General features: G+C 32.1%; 1 protein-coding gene and 1 long non-coding RNA gene across 2 annotated transcripts in view; one reads left to right on the forward strand and one right to left on the reverse strand.

The window, feature by feature from the left end:
* The window catches only part of LOC107444133 (corticotropin-releasing hormone receptor 2-like), a 118,011-nt gene that overhangs the window by 52,013 nt on the left and 44,754 nt on the right, over positions 1-21,244 (forward strand). Inside the window, exon 3 of the mRNA XM_021144632.4 lies at positions 17,040-17,134. Coding sequence (XP_021000291.2) covers positions 17,040-17,134 — 95 coding nt within the window. The remainder of the gene's footprint in view (positions 1-17,039; positions 17,135-21,244) is intronic.
* LOC107444134 (uncharacterized) lies at positions 4,353-10,525 on the reverse strand. Its single transcript, XR_001584091.4, has 3 exons — positions 10,431-10,525; positions 6,600-6,717; positions 4,353-4,488 (listed from the first exon to the last, which is right to left on the reverse strand). It is a non-coding gene; the product is annotated as an uncharacterized LOC107444134 (long non-coding RNA).

The raw sequence follows: 21,244 nt of genomic DNA on the forward strand, positions 1-21,244 counted from the left end.
ATTTAAAGATTGGACAAGCTTTTTGCTATCTATGTAGTAAACGCAATTGCAACTTATTATGAGAATCTGAAAATTATTCAAAATTTTGCTGTTAGATATAAAAATGAACACATTAGGAAAGTTTGTTTATACTTTACCTCATAGATTATTCGGGTATCTGTTCAAATAGTAGATTCAAACTTCTATCCGAAATTTTTGCCCTCTCTGACCAAGAACCTATATTTGTAGCACGTTTGCACAAGATCGGTATAGTTAAAAAATAGTTCAGTTTAAAAATAAGAGTTAGAGAACTTTTGAAACACTCATTTGAGTCGAAATCTATATATTTATTTTGCGCCAAACTTACAAGATAGAACGTTTTTGAAGTCTACCCGTATTACAGCGGGATTTCAGCCACGATAATTAGCTGGACTGCAAGAACTAACATTTGACTAAAGTCTACGAATACCTTTGGGTTTTGACAACTACAATGAATAAAAATTCAACGATATTTGGACTTAAATACCTGCCGATTCGAAACTTCACATTAAACTAAGATTTGTTTCATTAATTTATACACTAATCGTATAACGATTTCATATACCCGCTAATCAATTCTGCATTGCTACACTCTGCCAACGCGTTAACTTTAGATTTTTTACGCAACTTTGTAGAGCTAAAATATTACTAAACCAGGGTCTGACAGACAGGATCGGGAATTTAACATTTGGAGCCTTGCATCCACTATGAGAATGTTATGATTTGTGATAAGATTAACTCTGCAAAAGAGTTAATCCGGGAAAAATTTCAACCATACGTCATTTTAACATGTTTTTATTTTTGATCAAATTTTACAGCCAATTAACATTCTTTCCTAAATTGCGCATATGTGACCGTTATTTAACACTTCACTTTTAATAAAATATTGACTAATTCAACATTTAATAAAAAATAATTATAAAATTTTAAACGTTCATTTATATTTAATTCTTCAAAAATCTTACTGTAAGAAAACAATTCAGAAATGTGTAATAGGATGGACAATTACAAGACTATGTATTTAAAAAGGTTCACGAACTTAAACTGTTTCAGGGTATTTATTGTTTATGTTGCTCAAGAGATGTTCAAAATTAAAGCTAAAAAGTTTAATTTGTGTTTTGTATTTTATTAATTTCAGCTTTTTGGTATAAGTAATAAGTCATCCAGTCTTAGTACAAATCACTAGTTCTAAAATGTCTTCCGTGTTAAGAATTTGCTTTAGTTTAAAAAAAAATTTAATTTCGGACATAGTAAATAGTTATTAAAATAGATGCACGTTTTTAAAATTTTGTTGGTATCTTTAATGCACCTGTTACAAAATTTTATTTTGTCCGAATTAGAAATTTCAAAATTCGAACAAAGCTGAATTTCAGTATTTCTAAAAATGGTTTTTCCACTCAATTTTCACTAAACTTAATAAAAATGACTGAAAATGACTGAAACTGCATAACCCTAATTAAAAAAAACTTACTATCTCAATTGATAAAAATTTAATTTCAAAATATAAATTTTATATATACTCTTAATATAAAAACTTTTACCGCGTAATTATGCCCCATTGTTTAAACTTATTTTGCCGCCGAATCAATGAATTAATGTTAGCTTATGGTTAAAATATATGTTATAGTTAGTATTATGTTAGTCGTATGTTAGTATTTAGCCAGAAATAACGTACATGAAATATGAATGCATAACTCAATTCCTTAAACATGAATTGCTTCAAATTTGCTCATCCAGGCATATTTACATTAAAAAGGGAAAATTTTCTAAATTTATTTACTTTTTGAAACTATGGCTAGATAGTGGCAGATTCTTTTAAATTTTTAAGATATCCTTTTATCACGTGCTATGCTCATAGCCAGTTTCGAACAGCTAAACTAGCCGAAGCATCCGTAATATATATTGTTCAATGTTGAAATTTTTATTTGAACAGATACTTTTGACACTGAATATGTATCAAAACAGCTAAAAACATTTAAGAGGTGATATGAAGCAAATTGAGGCAAATCCATTTAAAGATTATCGTTAGGCAAATAGACTCGGCGGCGAAATAAGATTAAAAACAAGACTAGTTTTGTAGAGACCCATTTATTAATGTATTAAAAATATCTTATTAGAAATATAATTTCAGTTTATCTTAAGAAATCAACTGGCAAGTTGAAATATTTTGTTTACCAAAATTCTAACTTATCTAACATTTTCAGTGCATGCGATAATGTGTATAATTAGTTCGATCTACAGATAAAAATTACTGTTACGCCAAAGCGTGTTTGAAGCTACCAGTTCTCTTTTGAGTGGCAAAATTAGAACATTTCTTGAGCAAACCTAACGCGTTCCGCTACGCTAACTTAATTACTAGACTACGCTAACGTAATTCTCAAACTTTATATAAAGCACATTCTTTTAAATTTGTAATAAATACCTAGAATGGTTATTGCCTATAGATTATATATAAATGATAGACAAATTATAAATTTAAATTGGTTTTGCTAAATTTATCTTAATACAGTTACGTAAATGAAAATAAGACCTAATGTGGGAAGTGCCAACTTAGCTTTGATGGAAAACAATTAATGTTGTATAGTTAACTAAGATTAGGACAAAAATAAAACTTCAAAAATGCGATACTATGACGAGACGGCTAGTCTCTATAGCATGAAGGGTTTTAAATAATTTAAGTGATGGGTACACAGACAGATCCGGAATAGTAAGATAAAATTGGTATTTCGAACAGTACGGGTTACCTTAAATACGAAAACTGGTATTTAATAGTATTTTACTGGTGAGATAGGATTAATTGATAACTATCAATTTCATAAAGAGTGTTTTATTAAGGTAACACTAAATTTTGTGATATTTTATGTACTAGGTTTCGGGTTTCTAAGCATCTCGTTACATCAAAGAGTTTTAAAATTTTGATTTAATCAATACCGGTTTTCACCCAGGCCCTGAAATTTTTTTAAAGATTAAAACAAGTTTAAGAGTTCATTTTAATAATATCCTGCAAATTTTAGGTGCGAATTTTGTCTATCACATATCAATTCCTCAAATCTTTTTTATTTCAGTTTTGCTTAAACTTCAGATTAAGTGAATTTTACCAGTGGACTTTGAAATTAACCCCCCCCCACACACACATTTGCGATTCTAAAATATGAAAGTAACGCATGATGTATTTGGCGGAAATACATTGAAAAAGAATTTAAAAACTTGTAATACCAAAATTAAATCAGATATAAATTTTTTTATATCTAAATACGTTTCGTCTGAGAACCGAACGAAGGTATTTTAATTTTTAACAATTCTCTGAATTCAACGATTTGAATTTAAACTGGCACAGCAAAACAATTCTTTTGAATAATACAATTTTTAGATTTTAGTTAGTATACTGGACAATAGTTCTGAGGAAAAACACATATAAATCGAAATTAGTCCTTTTGCGCTAATATTTAATTTTTCTATAATATGTCATAGCTGATAACGAGCGATAGATAAGAATAAACTTGTCTTAATAATTTTAAGACTATTAATAGTACGTATATAGACATTAGCGAAGGTGCGTCTACTTTTTAGAGACTAAATTCAATATAAAATATTTAATGGGTAAATATGACTCAAAATAATTTAAACCTAAAAACTTCTGGATTTGATAAAAAGGAATATTTAGGTAAATAAGATTTAATTATTCTTTAAGTTTAAGAAAAATCTCTGAAATAAACTTTTAAACTATGTACACTTAAATTTCATATAATTTATAAATATGTATTTAGATTTAATTAAAAATATTTATGCACTTAATTCTTATAAGAGAAAAACTTAAATTATCAAAATATTGAAAATGGAATTTTCATATAATTCAAGGAGAATAAAAATAAACCTCGTGTTCATTCGAAGAAATACGATCAGCGTTTCTGTTATGTCATGACGACTAGGCAACTGAAGTAGATCACCTTGGCAAACTACGATCCTCATGGCAGCTAGGTCAGCAATGGACATCTTGACAAACTACGATCCTCATGGCAGCTAGGTCAGCAATGGACATCTTGACAAACTACGATCCTCATGGCAGCTAGGTCAGCAATGGACATCTTGACAAACTACGATCCTCATGGCAGCTAGGTCAGCAATGGACATCTTGACAAACTACGATCCTCATGGCAGCTAGGTCAGCAATGGACATCTTGACAAACTACGATCCTCATGGCAGCTAGGTCAGCAATGGACATCTTGACAAACTACGATCCTCATGGCAGCTAGGTCAGCAATGGACATCTTGACTAACTAACTACGATCCTCATGGCAGCTAGGTCAGCAATGGACATCTTGACTAACTAACTACGATCCTCATGGCAGCTAGGTCAGCAATGGACATCTTGACAGACTGATGCTCATGGCAGCTAGGTCAGCAACGGACATCTTTGAAAATACGGTCCCCAAGGAGACTATATGACGAGGAAATACTCAATGCAAAGCCTGGTTTTAAGCATAAAACAAAATGTCTTTACTCTTATGATCAAACTAACATAGGGATTTTACTTTAGTTAGAGGCAGTGTTTGATATTATTGGGTGAAGTTTTATAACTATTAGCTACGCAAATCTCAGTTAACCCAACAAAATCTTCATTTTACGAAATTCTTAAAAACTTGTAACTATGTTCATATCAGTCCGAACATTTAATTCCTACTCGTAAGACCTCTGAACTATATGCTTGCTTTTTAAATATCATTACAGAAATCTACGAACAAAGACAGACGGAATTTAAATGAGAATGAAATTTCAATTACCAAAAACGTTAAATAACCACGGAATTAAGAGATTTGCAGTCAGATATTCGTGAAAGTTATTTTGGAGCTTTGAATAAATGACCAAATTTCATTAGTCTCTTGATCATAGATAATTGGCTTTTATTGGTTGATAATTGACTTTCATCAACAGAAGTATACAACCAAGTAACTAAATGAATCACAAATAATTTACATTGCTAAATAGTACTTAAAAATACTGTAACTTGAAAAGGATTGTTTATAATTAGAGAGAGTATTAAAAAACAATTTGGTACGTAATTCATGCTACAAGAAAATTCAACTTTTTAAATATTTTCGATTTTTAAGTTTAAATAAGCTCTTTGCCCTAAATTTCTCTTTAAATATCAAGATTTGTTAATTTCAACTCAATTTACATTTCTTTATAGATTGTAGGGAAAAATCTACGCATTTTTCAACTAATTTCCATACTGCGCAGAAAGAAAGTTTTGGAAAAAAAAAACATGAAAATAGTCCCTTTATGAAAGTTTTGGAACATTGAAATTACTATTATATATGTTGCAGCTAGAAAATTTCAAAATAAGCTGACACAAGGTTTTTTTTATTGATCTCCAGTGTCAAAAAAGCTTCATGGGATAGTCAAAATAAGAGCATGGAACTTATTCAATTTTCAGTTCAAAGCAAAATTTTTATTGAGAACAAAGTTTTTCCAATAAAAAGCAAAATAACACTAATATTGTCAAATGTTTTACAAATTCTTGAGATTTTATTATGCTTTTTATATCATTTAATTACAAAGTGGTCAAAGTTAGAAAATAGATTTTAGAGAGTCACGATTTTGGGAGTAGTCCACTGTAGTCTTAAAAAAGCAATTAAGAGCCGTGGTGCCGCCCCCCCCCCTGAGTGTAAGCCTTCCAATGATGCTACCTAAGCATAGGCTGATAGATACCAATTCTGCTCTTCGCTGTAACCGACCACAGTTCTGACGTAAAATATTCTCAGTCGGATCATGGTTTAGAAGCTAGTTACCATCAGACTGATCGTGGATGGATTTACGCAATTTTTAAGACTTAAAATTAAATTTAATGTAAAGTCTAAAAATGTATAAAATATTAGTCAAAATAAGTTCAAAACTATACATGTTTCATGCCACGCTAATGGCTCTACAGTAAATTCTAATTCATAAATTTCAAAATACCTAAATTAATGTTATTACCCGAGTTTTTAACTATTTTGTAATTTCAAAAAGAATTAACTATACATTAATATTAAATCTTTAAGGAAAAATTTTATATTCTTAATTCTTGATGATATTCTTGATAAAAATAACAAATTCACACCTGCACCCTTAGATCATCTCCAACATTATACAAAATCTACATGCAAAGTTTCAAGCAAGTCTAAAGTAAACTATTATGTGTGCTGAAGTAAAAAATCTCCAAATCTACGTTCTGGAAATACATTTAAATTAATAACAAAAGTCTGAGGGCAAAAACTCAAAGTTTTCAGAAAATGATATGTCTTTATATAAAGTTTATATAATATATAATAAATTGAAAATTTAATCTTTTAATTTATTCAGACTAAAAGGTTAAATTTTCAAAGCTTAAAAATATTCAAGTGTCTTTATGAGTCTACTTTCATTTTCATTTGCGAGTGCGAAAAAATTAATATCATTTCAAAAGGTGGATCAAAAATTTAAAAGGTTTTCAAAAGCCAATAAATACAACGTTCTAACGATGAAATGTTAAACAGTAGACTCATAGAATTTCTATTAAACAATTCTTTGATCAGATCAAAATAAATCTTAACTTCCTTACCCAATCTAAATCGGATAATGATGACCAACATTCTTCTGTAAGGAATAGTTTTTTTAATCTAGCATAAACTTCGTGAAGTAAAGTATCAAACATCTATTTTCAAGTAGCTTCTTGGATCCTGCAAGAAAATAGGAAACCTGTCATTAAAAATATAAAATTTGCTGCATACACAGTGGAATATGTTTTTATACTTTTATGTAATATACTTTAAGTTCGTTGATGAACGTTGTATACTTATTACTAATATAGATAAAATTAAACTAATACTACGACAATACTAGAGTTCGATGCTATATATTCAGGCGGTTAAATCTCCAATTCCGAGAAGAATTGAAAAAATAGAAGACTTAATATTTTAGTTCATTTTACAGTTCTCCAACAAATTTCTTGTCTGAATGAGATTTTAACAGTTTCGAATTTTTTAATCTGTTTACTTCAGAAGTCCTGAAAAAATTATTAGTTTCTGATAATTATAGAAGAACCTAACGAAATTATAGATTGATATTCGTAGTTAGATGTGGTTGACCTACGAATGAAATTTAAAGCACGCAACCTCCTGGTAGAAAGTTACCGCGCATTTCTTTACATCGAATAAAATCATGAAATCGATTATACATAAAATGATAAGCTAACAACATAACATAAGCTAACATTCTAAATCTTTAGTTTACAGTCACTGGCCAAATTATTCGACTCACTGTAAGATTCTATACAAAATCTTAATTATCAAGTGATAATATACAGCTGTATTGTTTTTACGCAACTGAAACCGGTTTGCACTAGTTTATGTTGTGAAGTACTCAATGCAAAGCCTAGTTTTAAACATAGAACAAAATGTCTTTACTCTTATGGTCAAATTAACATAGCAATTTTTCTTTAGTGATTAATAAGTAATTAATAAAATTTAGGGATTAATAAGATGGCTTGAAAAACTCCGTTTTGAGTTTGAACACAGATTTCTAGATTTCAGTGCCAGTCAAACAGAATTAGATACATTGTCTTTCAACGTAAATTGTGAAACAATGAGGTTGGATTTGCAGCTTTAATTGTTTGTAGTTGCTTCTAAATATGCCAAAGTTTGAGTTTTACAAATTACCAAACGCTAGTTCCCCAAATCTAAGCTCTCATGCCCAGAAAATCAATGCTATGTTTGCTTCATCCTATATACGTTTTTTAACTAGCAAACCTTTGAAAAAAATCACTTCAGAAGTAGATTAACAGATAAGCATTTACCCTCGTACCTTAAAATTAGTAGGGGAGAGTGGGGTCAATTGTAACAGGGTACGATTGTAACAGAGCAAAACTTTCGAGTGTCGGGTTCTAGATTTGGTTCCTAGGTGGTGCACAAGGTGTATTCAATAAATCTACATGTACATCCCTGATGGCAACCATTTTTATGTACTTTTGAAAGAGTTACGTCACAAAAGATATTTTACGTCACGCAAGTACTTTTTTTGGTATTAGAATATTTTATTGTAACAAAGTAATTTTGTTTAAACAAATAAAAATTAGTAACCGAATATGTAAGTGGACACCTTAATTAACATTTCAATAAAAAAAAAGATTAGTTTTGCTAATTAACTAGCATTGATTTTAACAAATGAAGCTGAAATGGCGTCTTGGGGACAATTGTAACAATAAGTAGAGGGACGATTGTAACAGCTGAAAATAAATAATCTTATATTTACAAACCATTACTTAACTCTTTAAGAACCACCAATAGTTTCCTATAGCATTTATATTATGTTGCATGTGCATTATTTTATTTGTCACCTTTCACAGCATAAATTAAAATTTTTAACCCCTTAAAGTTAAAAGTTTAACTCTTTAGGTCTCTGCTCATTATTATTTTTACTCCTAAAATATCACTACTATTTTGATCAATAATAAAATATATCACAACTATGATAATATGTATAACTAACTATGTTTTAGTTGAATTTATGAACTTTTACAATTGACCCCGTAAGTGGGGACAATTGTAACAAGTGCACGACTGTCAAAAATTGTTAATAACTAATATAATAATATTTAAAATCAGGTATTTAATTTTTTTTCTAGTAGAGGATAGTCTACTTTACTCGTCTGTCAATTAATACTAATAATATATTGGATTTTTTGTTAGTTAAAAATAGTTAAGTAAAAAATGTTACAATTGACACCACTCTCCCCTACACCTCACTTCGACACTCAATATAAGTAACTTTTAAAAATTAAATCGTAATTTCATTCATCTCAAATATTTTAAAACTTTTATACAATTTTGTATTTTAGAAGATTTTACTTAGCCCACTAAACTTTTCAGATTTGTTGAAAAATGCCCATCCCTGCTCTAGGGCTAACAAAATAGACCGCAGAAAAAGATTGCCTTTTCTCTCGCCGACCAGAGACAAATCCTGTTCTAAACAACGACCCCACACCTAAACTTGAAATAGTTATACCTCGTTACAGTAACGGGTTCAGACGAATGACTAGGGGAGTTCTTACTTTAGACAAACTATAGCTTATTCCCTTTACAGTGACATATTTCAGAAAAATTGATAATTTTTCTGAAATTCAATTTTGTTCTTTAGATTATTATAAAAGTTAAAATGGTTTTATTACAAAAATAACATTTTAAATGCAACAGCTACTGTATTTATAATTTTTGCATACACATAAAAGGTAATGGATTACACACACATCTTATTCAATTAAACAAAATTTTGAAGCTAAATATAATACAACAAGCATAATATAAAAATACGATTTTCAATACATAAATTTTACAGTATGGTATATCCCAAAACCCCTACCCACATTTCCCTCACTCGACTGAAGTCATTATCGGTGAAAAACTAGAACTTATCTTATCAGGAAAATAGTGAATTCAGTGTTCTAAGGTAGAAATGAACTAAGCTCGGGCTTCACAAAGACTTTTTTTTAACAAAATTAAAAGTTTATACAACCTAAATTTAAAAAAAAAAATTTATAACTCTGAACTCCATTATTAAGCTTGAATATACAATATTTTGGAATTCAGTCTGAAACAGTCACAAAACTTTATAAGTCAATTCAATATCGGAGAAGGAAAAAATTACTAAGTTTTAGAAGCAGACTGTTAGATATAGTATTTAAAGTATGTGCAATGTCTAGTATTCAAAAACTAATAATCACGGTAAATCCCGTGAAAATATATATATATAAATAAAAGATTAAAACTATTGTTTCGTAAAACTTTAGTTTGACTGTTCTTCGTCAACTAATCACAATTTTATTTCAAGTCGTTTTTACTCAATAATCTAAAGATAATTTTAACTAAGCGAAACTGATAATTTTAACAGTAATACTTTAAATAAGTCAATATCCCATTAAAATATTCGAAAAAGAACTGTTTTTAAATTTCACTAGAGAACCAAATTAATAAAAGAGGTATATTAATCATTCTCAAAAGCATACCTGACAACATTCACTCTTTTCGAGAACGGATTTTCCAAGTGGTAGTAAAACAATTACCGAAAAACTATCTTCCTCAAAAATATATTTATATTTTAATCAGGTTGAAATTCGCTATCGTAAGGAATAATATGCTTTTATATATTTGTTGTAATTATTTATGTGTAGTGGTGGTCAAACTGATTTAAAATTATTATTATAAATATAAAAGTTTAGTGAAATAACATGATTTTGCTAGCACTTTAAATATGAAAATAAAATCTTCCGGGAAAACCGGAAAAGTTGGCAGTTATGTTAAAAGCAATCACGAATTTTAGGCAATTGCAAGCATACCATCAATTATCTCAAAAAACTTTAAGTATATGTAAAAGTAGAGAAAATTAGAAAAAGACTTACCGTAAAGTTCTGTAAAAATACACTAGCCTACCAACTCATAAAAAAAAAAAAAACTCACAACAACAAAGCAAAGATACGAAGAACTCGTTTGGTCCCAGTCTTGCCCCGTATTTTATATCCCTTAATATCGATAACGATTGGAAATTATTGTCTATCAAAGTTGAATTGAGTTGATGATGAAGAGGATCCATGCCACCCGCGTTTTTTGAGGTCGAGCGTTATCACCTGCCAAAAGTTCTGTAGTGTGGAGGTATGGGGTTCGAATCCCATCCTATCATGGATGTGTCTTCGTTCTGTCCTTATTTAAATTGTACTATCTGTCTTTCTACTTGATAAAGGTTCCGCAGAGGCATGGTTCCTAGCAGATTACCTAGCAGGTCAGTGAGCGGATGGGTGACCATTTGGATTAGTCTGAGTAGGGACCGAGGGTGTGCTGCATGGGTCCTCGTTAAGCTGTTCCACCGTAAAGTGCTCGACTTCGCATCCCTTCTAAAGAGGATCAAAATTGTGATGGCATGTCTTCGAATTATCCTCAGTGATGTTTCCCAGACCGTCGCCAATTGTGCAGCTTTAGAGTGACTTAAATAAAGTACCTACGTACCTATTTGATAAAGACTTAAAACCAGTGCTTGCGTAATTGAATGTATGTCATGTAATTGAGAACATGCATGTAATTGAGCACACAAGTAGGCATGCATCAATGAATAAAATACTCGTTTGTAATATATCTTCTGTGAGTTGAGTGAGATGAGGTGACTTTGATGGGTTGGGAAAAATTCTAGCAAAAGTTGCTGAGGAAATGACATTTTTAGAGAACGATAAAAGGGGCCCCCTCTGGATAAGTGGTCTCACCATTCCACCAAACGCTCTCTAACTTGGAAGTAACGGATTGCACCGCCATCCTGAATGTATCATTGCAATTTCCTTCTCGAGTTTTTGTCTCGCAGTGGACTGATTGTAAAGACACGGTTCCCAATAGAATATCGAAGTCAAGTGTTACTGATTGAGGTCAGTAAGCGGGTGGGTGACCGCTTTGATCAGCGTATGGACCGATTGTGCGCGATATCAGTCCTCGTGAAACTGTTCTACCGTAAAGTGCTTGACTTCAGGTGCAAGCCATCCCTCTACACAGGATTAAAATTGTGATGATAGGTCTTCAAATCATCCTTAAGGGAGGTTTCTCAGACCGTTGCTAATAACCCGTTGTGCAGCTCTAGTACGAAGTAAATTAAATACCCATCTGCCTATATCAAGCTTGAGCTATTTGTTCTTGATATTGACAAGGGTTGATAAGCCGTACTTTTAAATTAGCATACAAGCTTGCATATGCATGTGAAGTCAATAAATAAATTAATAGAACGATACAATATTTTAATAGACAACAGTTTGGTTGTTGAGCTCAGGGAATAGAGCGTTCGCCTTCCAATGAGGTGAACCGGGTTTAAATCCCACCAATGACTGGTCGATACGAATCCACATTCGGTTTGCACCGACCACAGTGCTGACGTGAAATATCCTCAGTGGTAGACGGATCACTAGTTAGAGTCCCTTTGCCGTCAGACTAACCATGGGATGTACTCGTGGACGCAAATGGGGTTAGTTCCATCAAAAAGTCCTCCACGAAGGTAAAATTTCTCCCAATACTTGATCTAGGAACCCCCTTTGTCTTCTGGATTGGGTTTTAAATTACAAGGATACGGAGTTGTACCTTAGAAGTCGTAAACCCAAAAATTGGGACGGCTGTTTAACGACGATTATAATATAAAATAAAATATAGTCTGGTTGTTAAAATCACACTAGAGTTTCTCTAATGCTCTAATGGTGACGATCTGCGATTCATCCTACTCATGATTCGAATTCACGCGCATTATACTACCACAGTTTAAATCGGACATATGGAAGTAATCGCTCGATCTTCGCACCACGCTCTCCAGCCGGTGAATCATGCCTGTACTGTTCCAGTTCTTAAGCAACCAGTTCGTAACTTTACATTATATTCAAGCAAAAATTTGAAAATTATATTGCCCCAAATTGTAAGATGATAAATAACATATATTGCTGTTGTCTGTTCGCTTCGGTTAACCTTTCTTTCAATGCTTGTGGTGCGAAGAAGGTGATGATTTTGATTTCTGTTGTATAACCGGCTTAAAGTCATTATCTCCATGCAGTTGGTGCTGGTTAAAGCGCTGAGGTCTTTTAGTAACTTCAGACACAAAATTGAAACCTTCTCTTTTGCCGCTCGAGACATTAGATACTCAGTTACCTTCCCTATTAAGTCTGTGCCTTTTCTCTAATCGTTTCAATCAAGATACATGTCCTCCTGTCGAATACTTTGAAGCGTACAGGTTTCGGGTTCGATTTCCGTTCTCACCCTGATTGTAACCTTATCAAATTTGTACTATCTGTTCTTTGATTCGATAAAGGTCAAATTAAATAAAATGAAGGGCTTGATTGAATATTCATTTTATGTATGTGAATAAATCAAATAAAATCTAGCAGGGTAGCAAAGAAACAAAATTTCCGCATGGCGATATGAACAGATTCGTTCCCCGAAATCTTTGAAAGACCACTACGACAAAAGGATCAGCATATAATGTTTTTATATCGAAAAACCGTTTTTTCTAATGAGTACACAAGTCAGCGAACGTATTTGAAACTTTAAAGCAATTCATAGTGTCAGATGGATTGTTTCAGACTCAAGATCGAGGTATAGCCTCATACATTAACGTTAGGCAGGCCGAAAAATAGTTTTAACCTATTGAGTTAGCAAAGGAATGTGATCTATATTTTACATCTCGAGGGAAAAGGGTTTATAACAACAAATATATTTTCAATGATTAGAAAAATAATAATTATGATATCATGGTGCGTAGCATTTTTAAAAAGTGTTTTAATTTGCTTATTTCTGATTTTTGTTTTTAAAAGCCCTTGAAGGTGCTTTTTACATTGGGTGTTTTTAAAAAGTGCTCAATTTTCCCTTTTTTAAAATAAATTTTTTTTTCTTATGTTGGTTTCGGTCACGTATAGTGGGCTTTTCACATTGTTTTATTCGACGAGTTCACAATTTATTCAACCACAATCCATTTCGGCGTACCTTCGGTCCATAGCGTATGAAAGCACCAATCGCCTTACATGATTGATGAAATACTTGTCAGTCCGCATGTGCGTCTACTGAGCTGTGTTCGGTGAGATTATTGAACTCTGTTGTGCAACTCTGCTGCATTTTCCAAGATATTCTCAATTTCTGACCTCCCCCTTATTTCCCCCTCTGATATCGAACCAAAAAATCTTTTGTTCATTTAATAATGGCTAATATAATCTAGAAAAAGAGTTCTTTACCAGAAACTAGTTATTTTATCATGACCAGGTAAAATCTTTGAAAATTATTTTATTTTACTTTATTATCGTCGTTGAACAACAGACCCAATTTTAGGTTGGCGACTACTAATGTTCAACTCCGTAGCCTTGTAATTTTGAATCAGTCTAGAAGACAAGGAAAATCCTGGATCAGTACCCTCAGAGGTATGATTTGTTATGGGAACATGGAGGACTTTGAGACTCGACAGATTTAACGTGCATCAGTCACCATTTACTAAACTGGGAAGATCGAACCCACGACCTCTTGGGCCCAGTGTCCTACCAACCAGGCTATCCCGGCCCTGAAAATTACTTTGCATTATGTTAATGTACATAGAGTTTAAAAATAAATTTTGAGTGCTTAAAAGATGCTTATTTTTTGTTGAATGGTTTGACTACTCGACCTCCGATATGTGTTTGAGTAACGAAAAACATCCATTAGACATTTGTCCTACATTTAAAAGACTTTCAGTGTATGAACGAATAGACGTGGTTAAAAATCAAAATGTTGGGGAGGAGGGAAAATGAATTCGATTCTGTTCTATCTGTGGGGCTCACTACCAAATGGTGTCATCAGCCTTTCGTCGCCACAAATCTAAGTCAAAACACTAATAGTGTTATTTTACGTACTGTGATTGGTTTAATAAAAGATAAATTATTCGCAATAGCAAAAAACTCGTATTCTAACTGATTCTGGTTCTGAAATCTGTGTACCCTATTGGAAAAAATTCCCAGTATAAAAATTTTTATACCGGCTTATGAAACACTGGTTCTGGTATGGTACTGGATCCAGTATTACACCGGACCCAGTACCATACCGGAACCGGTGTTTCATAAGCCGTTATAAAATTGATCCCAGTATGATACCGGACCCAGTATCATACCGGAACCGGTGTTTCATAAGCCGGTATCAAATTGATCCCAGTATGATACCGGACCCAGTATCATACCGGAACCGGTGTTTCATAAGCCGGTATCAAATTGATCCCAGTATGATACCGGACCCAGTACCATACCGGAACCGGTGTTTCATAAGCCGTTATCAAATTGATCCCAGTATGATACCGGACCCAGTATCATACCGGAACCGGTGTTTCATAAGCCGGTATCAAATTGATCCCAGTATGATACCGGAACCAGTATCATACCGGAACCGGTGTTTCATAAGCTGGTATAAAATTTATTCCAGTATGATATCGAACCCAGTATCAATAGTGTACTGCACCCAGTAAACCGGGATGGTGTAACAATTTATTTTTAACACAAGTCTAGTGAGGTACTACAGTTTGATTAATTAAAAACTTACGAAGTGGTTTGCAAAATTAACTTATACAAAATGGAAAGAAAATTTATCTTTTATTTTCATTAACTTAGAAAAAAAAACGTAAAGACCACTTGTTCCCTCAATGGTGTTTCATCGTTTGGTGATCCAGTGAATAAACACCCCCTTATCTCAGTACTTTATAATGCTATGATGCTTAAAAAATGAAACATAACTTCAATAACTATATTTCGAATTCTTTTTTTCACAGTGAGAAAAATAAAACTATGACATGTAATTAATTCCACTTCAAACATATAAATACAAACACTCACCTTATAATTTTTTCAAAGAAACAAAGTGTTGCAGAGATAATAACAAATTCAAAAATTCTTCCAGAGAAGTCTATGTGACCAGGTTATCTAAAACATTGCTAGATGACTTCCAATTGTTTGGCAGTAAGCTATTGTTACCAATCAATCTAAAGAAAAACTTTCAAATTCTTATTTTTAATCAATATATATGAAATGTTCCTTCACTGGTTGGTTTACCCTACATAAAAATTTATCCAACATTTCTTTCACTTAAGATGAAAATAAATCTTCGAAATGAATTTGAAGTATACATTAAAATTAAGATTAATATGGTTAAAAAAAACGAAGTTATTGTGTATTTATAATGCATTATTTAGTAAGCAATAGCACACACTTTTTTTTATTGAACTAAAAAATCTTAAATATTCAGAGCTAGAAAATTTCATCAATTATTAACACAGTGGGTGCCTATGAAATTTAACATTATAAAAATAAGTTATATTAAACCCACATTTTCATCGAGCGATATTAGGGCACAATTTTTTATGCAGATAGCTATTGATCATCCAAAACAGTTGGATTTAATTACGAAAATTCAAACGAAAAGCAAGAACGTATTGACTTTTACAGCACAGCGATTGTAAGTGAACGGCAGATGGACACGTGTGACGTCAGTTCGCGAATTATCACGCGTTTCAGGTGAAAACGAAAGTAAGTGTTTTTTGATTGAAAATAACTAAATAAATAGTCTTCTTAGGAAAGTAATAAACTGTTTTCTGGGAGTTTTGAGGGATTCTGAATGCATTAAAATTGTAAAAATAATTGACTGTAATTGACCATTAGCCTGACGGTTAAGGAACTTTAACCCATAATCCGTCTACCACTGCGGATATTTCACGTCAGCACTGTGGTCGGTGCGAGCCGGGTGCGGAATTTGAATCGACCAGTCATCGCTGGGATCGAACCCTGGTCACCTCATTGGGAGGAGAGTGCTCCATCCCCTGATCCACCAGGATTCTAACAATTTAATATTTGAAGAGTTTATAAGTTGAGTAAATGTTTCAATGTAATCAATACCTGCTCTTAGTATAAAATCCAAATTGCTTTAAATGTTGAGACGGCCTTACCGATTGGCGATATCATTTTTCCTTTCGTAGGAGCACACGTTCTTTTCCCTTGTGAAATAGTTTTGTTCCGTAACCAATTCAATGCATCATAATAAAGCTGTTTAGTATCATCTGATAATTAAGATTTTACATAGAATCTTATAGTGAGTCAAAAACTTTTGCCAGGGTAAACTGTAAGGGTAAACATACAAGGGTACTATCGCGCATTACCCGGATACCCCGACGTAATGACGTAAATTATGAAAATGACAGTCACTTTAAACAATCCACGCCTAATATACAAATTCAGTAATGACATGCACATATAAAATGACGTCGCTTACGTCATCTGTTAAAGAAGAATATACCTGTTGAAAGCAGATGCTCGAAATTTAATTCTGTTAATTTAATATGCTCAGCAGAGTAACATACCATTCCAACAAGTTGCCCTCTTCTAATGTGTTAAAGTAAGTTGATATAAAATCTACTTCGTGAAATGGTTGATAAACTAAATTAAAACCTTTTTTTAAACCAAAAATAATAATAATCAAATTCTTTGTTAACATTGTAGCGGAAGCATACAGAGTTTGTGATGAGAATGGCCGATGGTTGTGGGGTAATTGGACAAATTATACTCAATGCTTGGACCTACTACCACATAGTCAGGTAATTCTCTTTCTTTTCTTTTAAATTTTAATTCTACTTAATAATAATCTAGTAAATAATAATCTAATACCTAATATAATACTTAATAACATCTTACTTACAATACTAGAATTATACAATGTTCAAAAATAATATTAGTTTATTAACACCACCTTTTTTGTGAAAATGAGGTATTGCATCAATGTGTTGCCGCTATATTCTTGTACTAAAGTGCTTTAGTTTCTCGTTTTTAGAAGTCAGAATGAGATCAATCAAATATCAACTGCTCTAATTTCGATGATTTATCTTCCTGACAATGGCCATTGTGATGGATTGGTTTAAAAGATCTTACAATCCCTACATCTATCGAGCATTCGCGCTATGGAAGAGCGATCCGACATTTAGATCAATAATCATTCACAACCGGAAAGTTCTATTTTTCAAGCAAGTTTAAATGTAAAATTTACAACAGATGGCTTTTAAAGGGGTGATTTATATACATTATTATATATTTTCAGCCTTGAATTCCAAAAAAAGGATCTCTCTATGCTTATTCTTTAACAAAGACATTTTATGAAAACGAAAGAGTCTTAATTCTTTTATTAATACAAAAGTATATAATTTTTGTATTACATATATATATAAATAGATAGATAGATAGATATAGATATTGACGTGCAATGACTCAAAGTAGTTGGAAGTCTTTTTTAGGTATATTCAGCTTCAATAGATATCCCAAATTGCGTTAGTGTGTTGCGATTGTAGAATTTGGGGCATGACCTCTCGATTATAATATTCAAGAAGTAGTCGATGGGATTCATGTTTGTTTATCTAGGTGGCCAAATCATTCGCTAGAGTTGTCAGAATGTTCTTCAATCAGTCGTGAATAATGAAAGCCCGGTGACGTTTAGCATTATCATCCATGAAAATTCCATCGTTGTTTGAGTACGTGAAGTTCATGAATGGCTGCGAGTGAGCTCCAAGTTTCTGATAATAAACATTTCCACTCGAGCCGTGATGACTCAGGGGGTAGAGCGTTCGCCTTTCAATGAGGTGAGCCGGGTCAATACGAACTCAGCATCCGGTTTGGGCCGACCAAAGTGCTGACATAAAATATCCTCAGTGGTAGAGAAATCGTGGGTTAGAGTTCCCTTGTCGTCAGGCTAACCGTGGAAGGTTCTCGTGGTCTTTCTCTCCATGTAACGCAAATTCGGGATAGTTCTATCAAAAAAGTTCACCACGAAAGCAAAATTTCTACAAATATTTGATCCAGGAGTTCCCTTGTCTTCTGGATTGGGTTCAAAATGACAGAGCTACGGAGTATAACATTAGTAGTCGTAAACTCAAAAAACTGGGTAGGCTGTTCAACGATGGTGGTAAAATAAAATAAAACATCTCCAGTCTATGATCAGTGTAATCGGATGATCGGACCATTGTACCCAGTTCCTGCCATGAAACAGGATCCCTTACCAGCATGAAGCCACCATAAGTGTCTTGTTGACAGCTTGGGTTCATGGCTTCGTGGGGCCTACGTCACACTTGAATCCTCCCATCAGACCTGACCAGTTGAAATCGTGAATCAAGCTACACTTTTCCAGGCGTCTACGGTCCAACCAATACGGTCATGACACTAAGAGAGGCACTGCGTGTGATGTCATGCTGTAAGTAAAAGCGTTCATGTACTACCCTATCCCATTACAGCCAAACTGTACTAATGGACCCCTCCATTTCATGTCTGGGCTTATGCTTAGGGTTTTTTTTTTTCACACAACATGCACGAAAGTTCTCTTCTGATCCAAAAAAATATAAAAAATTATTAAACTTTCCCCTAAATGACCCCCTTAAATGCAGTATATAATATTAATTAGAATGCAAAGGAGAATAAAGTCAATAACAGAAATAGACAATAGTCTACCTAAAAAGTAGGCCGAAAACATTATTCCTAACCCTTTTCATATCATATCTGCGTCACTATCGATTTTAGCGACACCTGTGCCAATAATGTAGGTTGACACGGACAAAATAAAAGTTTTTTTTAAATATGTTAAATAAATATTTTTCAGCATATGAATATATTTTTAGAAATTTTGACACCTATGCAATGATTTGAAATTAATACGAAAATTCTCTCCTGATCCAAAAAAATATAAAAAATTTTTAAACTGTCCTCCAAACGACTCCCTTAAATGCAGTATTTAATATTAATTAGAATGCAAAGGAGAATAATGTCAATAACAGAAATAGACAATAGACTACTTAAAAAGAAGGCCAAAAACATTATTCCTAACCCTTTTCATATCATATCTGTGTCACCATCGATTTTAGCGATACCTGTGCTAATAATGTAGGTTGACACGGACAAAATAAAAGTTTTTTTTAAATATGTTAAATAAATATTTTTCAGCATATGAACATATTTTTAGAAATTTTGACACCTATGCAATGATTTGAAATTAATACGAAAATTCTCTCGTGATCCAAAAAAATATAAAAATTTTTTAAACTGTCCTACAAATGACTCCCTTAAATGCAGTATTTAATATTAATTAGAATGCAAAGGAGAATAATGTCAATAACAGAAATAGACAATAGACTACTTAAAAAGAAGGCCAAAAACATTATTCCTAACCCTTTTCATATCATATCTGCGTCACTATCGATTTTAGCGACACCTGTGCTAATAATGTAGGTTGACACGGACAAAATAAAAGTTTTTTTTAAATATGTTAAATGAATATTTTTCAGCATATAAATATATTTTTAGAAATTTTGACACCTATGCAATGATTTGAAATTAATACGAAAATTCTCTCCTGATCCAAAAAAATATAAAAAATTTATAAACTGTCCTCCAAATGACTCCCTTAAATGCAGTATTTAATATTAATTAGAATGCAAAGGAGAATAATGTCAATAACAGAAATAGACAATAGACTACTTAAAAAGAAGGCTAAAAACATTATTCCTAACCCTTTTCATATCATATCTGCGTCACTATCGATTTTAGCGACACCTGTGCTAATAATGTAGGTTGACACGGACAAAATAAAAGTTTTTTTTAAATATGTTAAATAAATATTTTTCAGCATATGAATATATTTTTAGAAATTTTGACACCTATGCAATGATTTGAAATTAATACGAAAATTCTCTCCTGATCCAAAAAAATATAAAAATTTTTTAAACTGTCCTCCAAATGACTCCCTTAAATGCAGTATTTAATATTAATTAGAATGCAAAGGAGAATAATGTCAATAACAGAAATAGACAATAGACTACTTAAAAAGAAGGCCAAAAACATTATTCCTAACCCTTTTCATATCATATCTGTGTCACCATCGATTTTAGCGATACCTGTGCTAATAATGTAGGTTGACACGGACAAAATAAAAGTTTTTTTTAAATATGTTAAATAAATATTTTTCAGCATATGAACATATTTTTAGAAATTTTGACACCTATGCAATGATTTGAAATTAATACGAAAATTCTCTCGTGATCCAAAAAAATATAAAAATTTTTTAAACTGTCCTACAAATGACTCCCTTAAATGCAGTATTTAATATTAATTAGAATGCAAAGGAGAATAATGTCAATAACAGAAATAGACAATAGACTACTTAAAAAGAAGGCCAAAAACATTATTCCTAACCCTTTTCATATCATATCTGCGTCACTATCGATTTTAGCGACACCTGTGCTAATAATGTAGGTTGACACGGACAAAATAAAAGTTTTTTTTAAATATGTTAAATGAATATTTTTCAGCATATAAATATATTTTTAGAAATTTTGACACCTATGCAATGATTTGAAATTAATACGAAAATTCTCTCCTGATCCAAAAAAATATAAAAATTTTTTAAACTGTCCTCCAAATGACTCCCTTAAATGCAGTATTTAATATTAATTAGAATGCAAAGGAGAATAATGTCAATAACAGAAATAGACAATAGACTACTTAAAAAGAAGGCCAAAAACATTATTCCTAACCCTTTTCATATCATATCTGTGTCACCATCGATTTTAGCGATACCTGTGCTAATAATGTAGGTTGACACGGACAAAATAAAAGTTTTTTTTAAATATGTTAAATAAATATTTTTCAGCATATGAACATATTTTTAGAAA

The sequence above is a fragment of the Parasteatoda tepidariorum genome, chromosome 10 (genome assembly GCF_982258835.1).
Source record: "Parasteatoda tepidariorum strain Cologne lab strain chromosome 10, Ptep-v5.0, whole genome shotgun sequence".
Lineage (NCBI taxonomy): Eukaryota > Metazoa > Arthropoda > Arachnida > Araneae > Theridiidae > Parasteatoda > Parasteatoda tepidariorum.